This window comes from Engraulis encrasicolus, chromosome 1, assembly GCF_034702125.1.
Source record: "Engraulis encrasicolus isolate BLACKSEA-1 chromosome 1, IST_EnEncr_1.0, whole genome shotgun sequence".
Taxonomy (NCBI): domain Eukaryota; kingdom Metazoa; phylum Chordata; class Actinopteri; order Clupeiformes; family Engraulidae; genus Engraulis; species Engraulis encrasicolus.
The window spans coordinates 9,769,934-9,784,289 of record NC_085857.1 but is presented as its reverse complement, the minus strand read 5'-3'; the positions used below and the strand labels follow the sequence as shown (position 1 = coordinate 9,784,289).

General features: G+C 41.8%; 1 protein-coding gene across 1 annotated transcript; it reads right to left on the bottom strand.

Moving 5' to 3' along the window:
* Positions 1–591: 591 nt before the first annotated feature.
* LOC134447390 (fibronectin-like) lies at positions 592–8,690 on the bottom strand. Its single transcript, XM_063196844.1, has 3 exons — positions 8,453–8,690; positions 5,391–5,681; positions 592–909 (listed from the first exon to the last, which is right to left on the bottom strand). Exons 1-3 carry the CDS (start codon positions 8,676–8,678, stop codon positions 593–595), a joined length of 834 nt encoding a protein of 277 aa, XP_063052914.1. The 5' UTR covers positions 8,679–8,690; the 3' UTR covers position 592.
* Positions 8,691–14,356: the final 5,666 nt, after the last annotated feature.

Genomic DNA, 14,356 nt, shown 5'->3' with positions numbered 1-14,356 from the left:
TTTTGGGGGCAGATATATCTCTTGACAAGTTAATTTCCATCGTGTGTGTGTGTGTGTGTGTGTGTGTGTGTGTGTGTGTGTGTGTGTGTGAGAGAGAGAGAGAGAGAGAGGGAGAGAGTTTACTAAATGAAAGCAAAACTTGGTGCAAGGAAAGCCAAGCAGATCATTTTCATGCCATGGATATTAATTGGGTTCCAGAGAGCTTGGGTTTTTGAATCGTATGCGATACATACAAAACTGTGATCCAAGTATATAGCACAGATGTACTTGCAGGAGCAATTTGTTTCTGTACAAATACAGTACTGTATGTGGTATATGAGAAGGAATATGGATGACCTGTAGAAATTAGCGCGTTTTGGGGGGGGGGGGTGGATTTAGGGCTATATTTCTTCTCTGAACACCCCCACTTTTTGAATGCTGGATATACCCCTGCGGGACTTTTTGTGAGCTAATACAATGCCCACCAGATAGCGTGTTTCAGTTACCAGAGAGCTATGAGTGCAGCGAGCATTAGTGATAGGATAGAGAAAAAATACTTTCTTAAACATAATTGAGACACACATCTCGAAAACCGCCATATAATTATCCTGTCTTAAAGCTTATATTGAATTTCATTTCCAAACTTTTGTAAGAACTCAGAAGTCAAACCTGTCAAAACAGTTTTAGACACAGATGGACCCTCTCTGTCTTCACTGACGGTGGTTACGGTAAAGGTGTACTCTTCTCCAACAGCAAGTCCATCAGTTTCAAATTGCAGGCATGGCATGTCCTGTTGCTCCTGTATGCCTTTTCCCGCCCATGAGACCCTGAATGTGTGGGGTCTGGTGAGTCCCTCAGGAGGTCCCCAGCGTAGACACACAGAGTCTGGCATCACGGATGTAAACTCAATGGGCCCAGGAGGAGGGACAGCTGGAAATGAGAAAAGCATGGTAATTCATCTCTGTCAACATTAAGTTGTACTTACTGTTCCTGGAAATGAAATCAAATAGTCATCAAAATAGTCAAATAGTATATGTGTGTCTGTTATGCTAATGTTGGTTATTTTCTGATCTTTAAAAACATAAACAAAAACAAATCTCTCTCTCGCTCTGTCACACACAGACACACAGGGAAGCCGACCGGGGGGCACATTGCACAAGCTAACATTTCTTGTTGAACTCAAAAACAATAATTAATACAGCAACTAGACACAAATGGTATCCTACTGTAAAAATGTGGAATAAACTGACTTGACATAATTTAATTTGTTATTGAAATTGAAAGTAGAAGAGTTTTTTTGGGGTAGGAGAAAACACAGATGTATATACAGTAGGCCAGTCATTGGATGTCTTGTATGTATCATAGTGTTCCAAGCCAATGCTAATTCACAATACATCCCCCCTCCACAAAAAAACAAAGTAACATAAATGTGTTATATACAACAATACATGTTTCAAACTCTGCAAACAGGGATCCAATGGCACAACCATACCAAGTTCTCCCAAGTACAGTACGATCTCCCAATCTAACTCTCCCCGTTAATTAATACCCCAATCATCCTATCCAATATCACCAGCACCTGTACACAATCTCCTACAGCCCATATAAACCCCTGTTACTCTGCATTCTCCGTCTGGCCTCTTCAAAGGAGACACTTACTCATGGACTGCTCCTGTTTACTAAGACCTTGGCAAAGATATAACACTTTTATGTTGGGCATTTTCCACTGCACTATTGGAACTTGTTTGTTGGATGTAATCTCTTGCAAGACTGGACCTTTTCTGTTGGACTGCCTTTTTACTCAAGTCTTGATCTTCCGACTGTTGACTTCAAGATCTTGTTTTTTATCCTGCCTTGGTTCACGTTTTCCAATGAAAAGACGTGATTTAATTATAAGACTGTCTACCCAGTATGTGTGCCCTGACACCTACAGGTTTTAGAAATGAACAGACATGGAGAGATGATGAGATGTACAGTGTAGATGAGGTATTTTTCTCTATGTCTCCGGAAAAAGTTTTATCTGCATTTGGGGGGGTGGGTGGTGTGTTCCATTGTCTTTGGGGTGACAGAAAAGCGTTATGTACACTGTAAACAATTGGTCCGTAACATAACAGCAAAGACCAGGCAGCAGAAACTCCAGACACTTACTGTTGTAATAACTGTGTTCATATGCAAAAAGATTTTACGGTAGAAGGCAATCAACCAGTAAACACTATGGGCGGAATTCTCCCACCCGCTTAAGTAAAAAAAAGCGCGCAACAGCGCCTCCGCGGTTACTCAAGTCTGTGATTAAGCGGGGTTTACGCAGAATTTTACCAGTTGCGCACTTTGGGTGGGGCCAGGCCAAAATCAGGGAGTTTCGCATGTAAATTAATCCTAAGCGTATTCTCCCGTGCACTTACGCGCGTTTGCCTTTACGCGCATCAAAGGGCTGTAGTAAGGTCAAGCGCCACTATGAGGTAAAATGTAATATTGCATTTGATGCTCGCTTGGCTCGCATTTTGAACATGTTACACTGTATGCTTTGTTGATGTTCCTTACCGTCAGCGTGAGTCCAAATCGAAATTCATCCCCAGTTCCAAATAAACATCCTACATTAATTGTGACAAAATATGACCAGCTTCCCAGAGCATGTTCTCATATCGGTGAACTTACAAACAAAAGCAGGTAATTAATTAATCAGTATGAGGATCATCATGTTGTCTCCACGGACGGTAACCAAAACCAAAAACACCTCGTTGCAGGTTGCACCATGCACAAGTAGGCTAAATTGACAAGGCACGTCAGACTAAAGACCGCTGTTCCAGTCGTCCTCACAGCCACCCAAAGTATGCCTATTCAAAAACAACCTTCACCATTTTTACTATGTTGTAGCCACGACGTTAATTAAAGGGTTTTTATTTCAACTCCTCCACTTTTGTGATTTATTGGAACTCGTGCATATGTGCATGTAACCTATTAAACTTTCTGAACTGATGCCCGACATACAAAACCACCACATACTGAGGTAGGCTACAGCTTGTCCTATCTGTTTTTGTAAGGCAGAAAATATTTCCTGAATGTCATTACAGCTAAAAGTAAAAGGTAGGCCTACATATCAGAGCATGTCTTTGGCATTTCGCTTCTGGTCTCTATTACACCCCATCAGCTGCGCGTTTAAGTCCTGGTTTGGCATTGCATGCCCATGTCCAATTAATTCCCATGTCTGCGACAGAATATAAAGTACGATCGATTTCCTTGTTCATTCTTCAGCATGCATGTAGCCTAAGTGTAATATGCTGACGGACAGCTGAGATCCACATATTTCCAATTATTTTAATGTCACGTTGCTGTACAGAGAAGCGGAGAAACACTTTTAAAAGTCAGCAAATAGGCCTACTATGTGTTTGTTTAACTGTGGGAATGATCAGCATTTTAAATCACTTTAATGGAATTGTCCAGGCAACACGCCAAACTCCATTTTTAACAAAACGTTTAATCATGTTTATTATTTCAATCAACCTGTTGCGCACCAAAACGCTCAGCTGAGTTCCCGCCAAAGGGACACATCGCGTTTCCATCTCATTATCTCACCTCAAATACTTGCCTTGTGTTTGTGAAAAGGAGCTGAGGTTAGATTTTGAAACGCTTTTGCAAGAGGACTTTTGGCACATGGTTTTAAATTCAAAGTTAAAGTTCAGTGTTGGATCTCAATGGACTGCCGAGGTTTTCACATGGTTGATCTGAAAATCCATGCTCCATAGTTTCTTTGTAGCCACAACTGATGAACTTGGCGGAGACTCATCCCCCCATTTAGCATATATCACGCCTATGTTGGGCTACGCGCTGTTTTTCTGAGTTAAGCGCGAGGGGTGTGGCGACGTTCCAGAGGGGAGAATACGCGCAAGATAAGACAGCGTAAAATGTGCGCGCGTAAAACCGACTTAAGTGGAGACGGGAGAATTCCGCCCTATATGTCTGTCATATCTAGACTACGGTAAAGAGCTGTGAGCAGATACTCCAGCAGTTTACCGTTCCTTAACAGTATTAATGTGTACAAAGAGTTTACATTCTCAGAACGAAAGTACAGAAAATACAGAAAAGGTACCAAAGCTTGTCACTGGGGAGCAATACCTTCAAGGGGGAAATTGCTATACCTTATGAAAGGGTAAAAATAAACAACCCTTCAGTGTCAACGCCCCCTTAGGAGACCCAACTTGAGCACACGCTTTTGCATTGAGTGGGCGTGTTTTGCGATATCTTGCTCTGATTCAGTATTTTTGCTCTTACCATGGAACCATTATGACGTACTGCTGTCTTAAAATGAAACTCAACATGCAGTACTGGATCATGATAATGACGGCGTCAGCTGGACCTGAAGTCATAGAGGGATTATACGATCAGATGTGTCCCATAGCGAAGATTTCATGAAAACGACATTGGGGAAATGGTCTTAAAGGCCAACTTCCGATAAAACACAGTTTTACTCTCTCCTTTTGAAAATCGGACGTTCACCCCAAGTTAAACTCACTTGCAAGGCTCTCACAGCGGTGCGTCACCTCGCCTGGCTGTGTTTCCCGGTGTTTCCCAATTGACATAAATAATGCAGAGAAACGAGTGAATCACGAAAGCCTTTCTGTGTTGTGTCACGTCGAAAGAAGGCATTGCCCACAAAACAAGCAACGTCTGGTGGTCCGAAACCTAGTTTAGGCTCTGAAGAAGACAGTAGTCGCAACGCGTCAGCCCATTTAATTAAAGGCTTTTTAACTTCACCAGCAGTGTACCTTGGAATCTTTGGCAGACCTTATCAACAGCCACAACTGGAGCTAAGTCTGACCATAATTTTAAGGCCCGAAACCTAGCTTAGCTTAGCTATCAGCTGGTTGCTACTCTCAGATACAGACACTGCACAAAGCCTCATACATACAGCATGCCCACTCTGGTTGCTCCGTGCCTGCAGCTTGCCTAGAGGTCGCTGTCGAAAGAGCACAGCCCTAAATGGAGCCTGCATGCCTCCGTTGGCGCCCCTATAGTCATATCTGTCAACTTTGAGCTCCCAAAATCCGGGAAAATTCCCATATTTAAAGCCAAAATCCGGGAAATTTTCTAAAGGCCAAATTTTGACAGTCAACGGGATGACAGAGACAGATCAGACCGTGCGTTCTACTCTGCTTTTCACAACAGCGCGCGTGCAAAGACAGATCCTGTCTAAAATCCCTTAGCACGCTTTACAGCGTGGAGAAACAATGCAATGAAAACAAAACAATGAAATGAGAGTAATGAGTTTCTTCTTGTTGTTTTGTCGCACAAGTTGTCTGTTCGTGCAAAACTTTGTGCTGGTACAGGTTGTGATTAGGTTAATCGCATGATTCGCTGTTCCGAATTTTTTCATTATTTCAAAGCGATCATATGGTTTGTACTGTATGTCTCACCTGTTTGAAAAGTGATTGTAGTATCTTTACTTTTTCGATCTTTCTCTCCTTGTCCGTCTAGGTCTTTGAGCTCACAGCAGATGTTGATCCTGTACTGAGTGTCTGGTTGCAGACCTGTTAGAGTTGCACTGTAGGATTCCGTAGACATGGTCTGTGGTTCAGTCTCTTCACTGCAGTAGGAGATCAGGAATCTGTGTGGAATCTTCTGCATCCCCTGCTGTAGGCTCCAGCTAAGATCAGCAGATGTTGCTGTCACTGAGCCCACAATCACATTCTCTGGGACTGGAATACCTGACAGGAGCACAGAGGATGTACATGGGTCATTCCGTATCTATGAGCCCGTTTATATGCGCATAAATAAACCATTAGCGATCAGGTTTTTGGACTAACCGGTTTATTCAAGCGATCATGTAAACTGAATAAACAGTTTTCATAATTGGTTTATTGCCTTTATTGGTTTATGAGAAATCCAATTTGAACAGGTAGGTTTTTGGCTAATAAACTGATTTCTGAAGGCATGTATCCAGCATAATCGGGTTATTATCAGGTTATTGACGTTCTAGAAGGATAAGTAGCCAATCACAAGCCATAAATTCTAGCTTCGTGTCACACACTTGAGTGGAACACAGGCAACCGACGGACTGCATGTAAACAGCAATAAACTGTTTACTCCAATAACCTGTTTATTCCAATAACCTGATTATTGTAGTAATGTAAACGGGCAATCCCACCAAGGTCTATTACAATACATTACACTTAACTGACACCTTTATCCAAAGCAATGTGCAGTTATGTATAAGGTATTGGTTACAGTCCCTGGAGCAATGTGGGGTTAAGTGCCTTGCTCAAGGACACTTCAGCCATCAATGGAGGTGTAGGCAACCCTCTGACCTTAAGACCACCTCCCCTAACCATTAAGCCACAGCCGCCTAGGTCAGTATTAGGACTATTAAATTCTGAAACCAAATCCAGCACTATGGGCCGTGTAATTTCGTGACTAAATATTTTCGTCATAATTATCGTTAACGATTGTTTTCCCCCTGTTTTTCCCAATAAAACGATGATGGAAAAAACAGCATGCGTTTTAGGGCTGCACAATTAATCGAAAATAATCGAAAATCGTGATAAATTAGTGAAATCGAAGTCAAAATTTTAATCGTGATTTAATCGTGGCAATAGTGACCTACTTTTGAGAGCATCCTTGAAGCCAGAACATACTGACAGGCTGGTGTTTCTGGCCAGAAATCTGTCCACCTAAGTTTCATGCTATTGCCTTTACATAATTATTACAATTAATTTTATTTTCCTCATTTTCCTTTTATTTTCCGTATATAATTCATTCTTGGTTATATTTCACCTTGTTATAATTTTCCAAAAAAAACAGCAAAAGATCAATAATCGTGATTAATAATCATGATTACGATTTTGACCAAAATAATCGTGATTATGATTTTCTCCATAATCATGCAGCCCTAATGCGTTTGTACGAAAAATGTAACGATATTGATTTATATTTTCGTCAAAAAAATAAAAATGTGACTACAATACCACCGGAGACGAAAACCAATAGGAAGCAGCATTTTTGTTTATATGTCACTGAAACATTGGAAAAGAATTGCCTGCTACTTCGTAAGTCGCGACCCTCATCTGCTCCATGTCTCCTCCCTCCTCCCCTCCCTCACACACACACGCAGCACAGGCACAGTGACAGGCAGCGTCGGTGCCGCACACCCGTGACCTTTTTTAACAGCAGTAACCTACTTTTCAGTGCAATCCTGGCTGGAAAAAATATTGTTACCCATTTATCCATGACGAAGAAGTTTATGCAGTCATCAAATAGTGGTGATGCTGTCGCACAGTAGCAAACATCTTTCTCTAACGATGCATTTTTGCGGAACTTCTCCACTGCCTGTCGCTTTCATGAACCTGCTACCTGACGGTCTTTGTCTGATCTTTTTTCAATGTTCGCTAATGTTTGTAATTTAAGGGTCTATGCGTAGGCACAAGCCTTCTGATAAGAATCACTTCAGTGTCGATCTCAAAGGATTCGGAAGGGTGGAGTTTTGCAACTTGTTTCACTCAAGGACACTGAAATAGGAAGTGAACGACCCTTCCACGCTTTCACATACGATATTGCAATAACGTCTTGCGAATGCATGCAACCATGGACACAACCATGTCAACGAGAGCGCATGTGCCATCACAATTTTGCACCAAGCAAATAATATGCAACAGCTTGCAATACGCGCACGAGAGAGAGAGAGAGAGAGAGAGAGAGAGAGAGAGAGAGAGAGAGAGAGAGAGAGAGAGAGACGTCTTCCAACAGGTGCCGTGCCATTGTAACGCTTGCATACAGTACTGTAGCCTATCCCGCAACGCTCTTGATTGCTGTTATACCCACAAGTATTTTGTCATAACATGCAGTCCCGTTTTCCCCCGAAGTCGTTCTAAAATATCGACAGAGATTTATGAGTGTGGCGGCCACGATTTTTTTTTACACATTGGACGCACTGACTTATAAGACGCTCTGGCAGTTTTGGACAATATTTTATTATTAGCCTACAATATGACATTTTAATCATTGATTTCCCCAAACGGTATTTTAGTTTGACAATTTTGTAGAGAAGTATAGACAAGAGGAAATTAATGTAATATTTTAGTTGACTAAAATGATTTCAGATTTCGTCGACTAAAATTGTATGAATTGTAGTCGACTAAAACAAAAATGATTTAGAGGACTAAATTGTGACTAAAACTAAAATTACATTTTCGTCAAGAGACTAAAACTAAAACTAAATAAAAAAATCCTGTCAAAATTAACACCGACTATTGGTGTAAACAAAATGAGCATGACGGAAGAAAAATAACTGAATACTAATGACAACACAAAACATGAACGTTAAAATTCAAAGTTGAGATAGGGAGTTAAATTCTATTTTGTCCTAATCTTTAGTCTTTGCTACACCCAAATGTAAGGTAGTAAAACCAAGTATGCACACTACTGTCACGGTTTAATGAAAGGGATGAAATGACAAACACATGATGATAGATTAGTGACTTACGTATATAAATGGTGTTACAGATGGGCTTGCTATAGTTCTCCTGCAGTACCATGGAAACACTAACAGAGTATTCTCTGCCAATGTCCAGCTCAGTGAATTGATGTTGGGTAGATTTGACCGAAATTGTCTGCATACAATCTCCATCACTGTTGAGAGTCAACAAGTATGAGGCTTGATCCACTCCTGGTGGTTTTCTCCATGACACTGACACTGATGTTAAACCCATGTCCACTGTTAAATCCTGAGGTGGAGGAACATCTAAAATAAACATAACAGATCTGATGATAAGAGGAACCACTGGGGTTCCACACAGACATCGGAAAAGTAATACTGTCATAATAAATATGAACAGTCATTTAATTGTTTACTTATTGTAAATTATCTTACCAATTCTGTTTTCTTTATCTGGTTTGCTCATTTCCTTTTCCTAAAGATAAAAGTAAGCATGTCACAAATCTCACCAATTCATTCAAATGAAATGTTTTGTACAATAGTAATGATATGAAAACATGTTTTCACTCTTGTATCCTTAAGCCGGGCTTCCACTGTGCAACTTTTTGCCCGATTTTGCCAGGATTTGGCACAACTTTTTGGGGAGTCGGGTCAATTCTTTGCTCAATCGCAGGTCAATCGTGAGTCTCGCTCGTGTAGTGTACATAGGGTAACATCAAGCGATTTCACCTCACGATCGTGCAATCGTAGGGGCGCAAGAAAATCAAAACTGTTTGAAATCCAGGTCGTCCCTCATGAGTAAATCGCAGTTAAAGCAGTGCTATGATCCGATTTGACACTACACATGCACAAAGTAAACTGACAGGGCAGTGCGATTCGCTCTTGAGCGCATCCTCATCTCCACCTCAGGTGCGCATGTTCTCTCCTCTGCAGACTCGGGGCACATGCCTGTCGTGTCGCCCCAATGGGAGCATTCTGCTCGCATAGTTTGAGGACGTGAGTCGTGAGATGTCAACTTTTAAATCGAAAAATTCCCTCGTGCAGTGTGAGAAGGAGCTTAATACTCAAGATTGAAAATATCGCACAGTGTATGCCCACCTTAAGCTGAATTAAACAAGTAAATCAGACTCAACCATGATGACAGGTAAGCATAATTATCACTGGTGTGAAATAATACAAGATTTACTTGCTTGATTTATCTAAGGATATAATAATAATTTATAATAACAATTGTATTTGTATAGCACTGTGTCATACAAGGCATGTAACTCAAAGTGCTTAACAAATGGGAAAAAAACATTGTTAGAGATAGAATTAAAAGGAGAGGAGAGATAGATTTAAAAGGAGAGGTATAGAGGAGAGGCAGAAAAAGCAGGAAGGCAGAGGAAGAAGAGATAGACAGAGAATGTAGAGTCATAAGGTCAATGTAGGTTAGGACCAGGATTCTTAGATGTGTAAGGTCCATAGTGGCTGGGCCTATCATAAGTCATAGATAGTCACACAGAGATTGGGCGCTCAGGTGCGGCCCCTGGTGGCGTCAGGGGTGAGGAAAAACTCCCTTTCGCTTGATTCATAGTTTGTGAGGGGGAAAAAAAGCTCAGTGAGGTCTGAGAAAAAAGACCCCCTGTAGTCAGGAAGAAACCTCAGGCAGAGACCAGCGGCCACCTAGGGGAGCCCCCTGCCAGGGCTGGATTGCGAGTAGTAAGGGCGCTGCGGCGGCTGGGACACTATGACGTCTTGGCAGCTAGGAGTTGGCAAGGATGAAGAGGTGGGTCTTCAGCTGCTTCTTAAAGGAGTCGACGGAGGTGGCTGATCGGATCTCGATGGGGAGGGTGTTCCATCTCTTGGGCGCATAGCAGGCAAACGCGGCGTCGCCGATCTTCTTCTGCGGGGGGGTGGGGGTCCTTAGCAGCTTGGCATCAGTGGACCTGAGAGCTCGAGCAGGGGCATAAAAAGAGAGCATGTCTGAGATATAGCTAGGGGCAAGTCCATTTAATGCTTTAAATACTGTGAGCAGAATCTTAAAGTCGATTCTGTATGAGACAGGTAACCAGTGCAGGTCTGCCAAGACAGGAGAGATGTGCTCTCTCATTCTGGTTCTTGTTAGGATTCTTGCCGCAGAATTTTGAATGAGTTGCAATTTGTCAATTAATTTTTTTGGGAGACCAGAGAAAAGAGCATTGCAGTAGTCTATCCTACTGGTGACAAAGGCATGAATAAGTTTCTCAGCGTCTTGTCGGGGGGCCAAGCCGCGCACTTTGTTGACATTTCTAAGATGGAAAAAAGCAGATTTTGTTATCTTGTTGATGTGAGGCTCAAAGCTCAAATCCGAGTCTATGACCACACCTAGGCTAGTAACCTTATCTTTAATGTGTATGCTTAGGTCACCTAGGCTTGAGTGGAGTTTTGCACGTTTTTTCTTAGGCCCAATGAGCAACACTTCAGTTTTATCTTCATTTAATTTTAGGAAGTTACTGTTCATCCAATCTGTAATGGCAGACATGCATTTAGTCAAGGCATGAATGGCAGTGGTTTGGCTAGGCTCGACAGAGATATATAGTTGAGTGTCATCGGCATAGCTATGAAAATCAACATTGTGCTCTCTGATGATGGAGCCCAGGGGCAACATATAGAGAGAGAAGAGGAGAGGGCCCAAGCAACTACCCTGAGCAACTCCAAAAGGCACATCATACTTGTTGGAGACGTATTCTCCGATGGTGACAAAAAACTGTCTTCCTGTAATATATGTTTTGAACCACTCTAAGACGTGACCGGACAAGCCTACCCAAGATTCAAGGCGGTCAATTAGTATGTTGTGGTCTATCGTGTCAAAGGCGGCACTGAGGTCAAGGAGGATAAGTGCTGAAACTTTGTTTGCGGCAGTGTTGAGCCTAAGATCACTTATTATTTTGGTTAGTGCTGTTTCGGTGCTATGGTTGGCTCTAAAGCCTGATTGGAATTTTTCCAAGATATCATTCCCAGCCAGATGTTGATTAAGCTGTTTAAATACAACTTTTTCTAGTACCTTGCTTATAAAGGGGAGGTTTGATATAGGTCGGTAGTTGTTTAAAGAATTCTGATCTAAATTTGTCTTTTTTAGGAGTGGCTTTACCATGGCTGTTTTGAATGAGCTTGGAAAAATGCCTGTAAGCATAGAGGTGTTAACAATTTGCAGTAAAGGTGCTGCTAAGCAACCAAGTACGTTTTTTAGCAGATATGTAGGGATCGCGTCAAGGCTGCAGGTAGACTGCTTACTTTCCCTGACTATTTTACAGAGGTCGTCCTCTGTAATTGGACAAAACTTTTGGAAGCTCTCAGGTCTCCTAGGGGGGTTTAACCCTCCCCTCGGTGTATCGCCTGAGTGGGCGACAGAGGTTGCTGCGTTTCCACCTTGGATGCCTTCTCTAATGTCGGCAATCTTTTTATTAAAAAATCTAGCAAATTCCTCGCACTTGGCATGTGATGCTGCATTTAGGTTGTTATTGCTATGTGTTGGATTAAGCAGGTGGTCAATAGTGGAAAAAAGAACTTTCGCATTATGCTGGTTGTCTGTTATGATTTTGGAAAAATATGCTTTTCTCTCTGAGCGTACCGCATTATTGTAGGAGGAGATCTCATCCCTAAGGGATTGTCTGTGGACTTCTAATTTAGTTTTCCTCCAAAGACGCTCGGTTACTCTGCATTTTCTTTTTAAGGCTCTAAGTGAGTCATTCATCCAAGGTGAATACCTAGCTCTGGTTCTTGTCGTCGTTCTAATTGGAGCTATGTTATCTAGAATTCCTCTTAAGTTGTTGTTGAAGCTATCAACCATTTCATCAGGTGTGCAGTGACCATTTAGTAGGTCACCTGATTTGATGAGGTCTGAAATCTTAAGCACATAAGAGTGAACAACATTGACTCTCAGTCTTCCCTTCAGATCACATATGTTGTGGTATACAGGGTTGATGTGTCAATGCAATGTACCTGGTGTTCTCCCAATTCTATTATATCATGTCCCATATGGGTCTTCCCCACACACAGAGCACATATGGCTGTCTGGTCAGTGTTGCAGTACAGGTCCATTTCTCTGTTGTGTCGTTGACACATCATCTGCTCCAGGTCTTCAGTGGCTTCCACCAGTCTGTGTCTCTGCAGTGCTGGTGCTGTGTAGTGGGGTTTCACATGATCCCCACAATAGGAGGCCAGGCAGGTCCGGCAGGATTTAAACGCCCTCTTTTCACAAACAGCACAGAGAACTGCTCCAGGCTCTAGTGTGGGAGGACTATGAGAATTGCATGGAGAAAAGTATGGATTTAGCTATGTATGACTACATGTTCACTATATAAATAGCCATTGCGCACAACACCCTTCGTCTGGGCTGGACTGGCCACCTGGCATAGCGGGCATTTCCCGGTGGGCCCCGCACCGTTGTGGGCCCCTATTTTTTTATTTCTTTTTTAACGAAAAAAAATAAAATAATAATAATAATAATATATATATAAAAAATGTCCCTTATTATATCCCCAAAACACGGAGCGTCGTCCGTGTCTAACTTCTGACCAGTTGGATGGATTTGTCCCTGATTTGGTGTGTGAATGCTCCAGGGTAGGTTCACAAACTTAGAGTTTGGAGGTCAATACGCTCAAGATGGCCGAATTCAAGATGGCCGAATTTTTGTTTGGTCCATAACTTCTGACCGGGTGGATGGATTTATCCCAGATTTGGTGTGTGAATGCTCTGGGGTAGGTTAATGAACTGATTCGAGTTTGGAGGTCAACACTTTCTAGATGGCCGAATTCAAGATGTCCGAATTTTTGTTTTGCCCATAACTTCTGACCGGGTGCACGGATTTGTCCCAGATTTGGTGAGTGAATGCTCTAGGCTAGGTCCATGAAATAATTTGAGTTTGGAGATCAACACTTTCAAAATGGTGGAATTTTTATTTGGCCCATAACTTCTGACTGGGTGGATTGATTTGCCCGGTAACACCTTATTTTAATGGTTCACCATTTCAGTGAATCTACCATATTAGGTACAGTGTAATAACCAGTGTAACAATATTTAATACAATGTAATACTAGTGTAATACCAGTGTGCAACAATGTCCAATACCATTTAATACCACTTACACACAAATGCATGATGTACAAAATTGGTACATGGTGTTACACTGGTATTACATAGTATTAAATATTGTTACACTGGTTATTACACTGTACCTAATGTGGTATATCCACTGTAATAGTGAACCATTAAAACAGTGTTACCATTTGCCCCATTTTTTGCTTTTGATTTTAAGCCTATGCACGTCATTGATCTATGTATAGATATGAAATGTATTTCTTTTATATTGTGTATATCATATACATTTATGACAAGGTGGATGGGAGTGGTAGGAATGATGGGGGACTGCAGGCGTCGCGTTTCGGGGATATACAGTACCTTAAGCAGTCGAAGGCGACTGCACAGGCAGTCTAGCTATTGTAGGTACTTACTGTGAAAGGGGCTGAGGGCTGATATTTGGGGGCTGATCTATGGACTTTTCACTCTTCATAGACACACAGCTGGGCACTGGAGACGGAGGTCTGGGCATCTTAGACGTCCTGGTGACAGAGATACACAAATACTACATATAAACACTCATAATACGTTAGTGATAAATAGAGTATTGTTTTAAGATAAACACCGTAGACGAGACAGCGTTCCTTCAATTGCCTTGAGGGGTTACAATGTTTTACATTATGATCTACCTTTTAAGTCATTGGGTTTGTACACTGCAACTTACATGAAGGATAGCGGTGCACAAGTGAGGAAGAGGTTTTACAGTAGAGGTTAGTGTTAGTACATAATGATCAGGCTTAAATGCGATGAGAAATACATTACTGTCTGGACTACCGGTACCTCTTTTCTCACAGTGCTGTTGTTTTAATAAAATTGTATTTATATCCCCGAAATGCAGAGCCTCGGGGATGT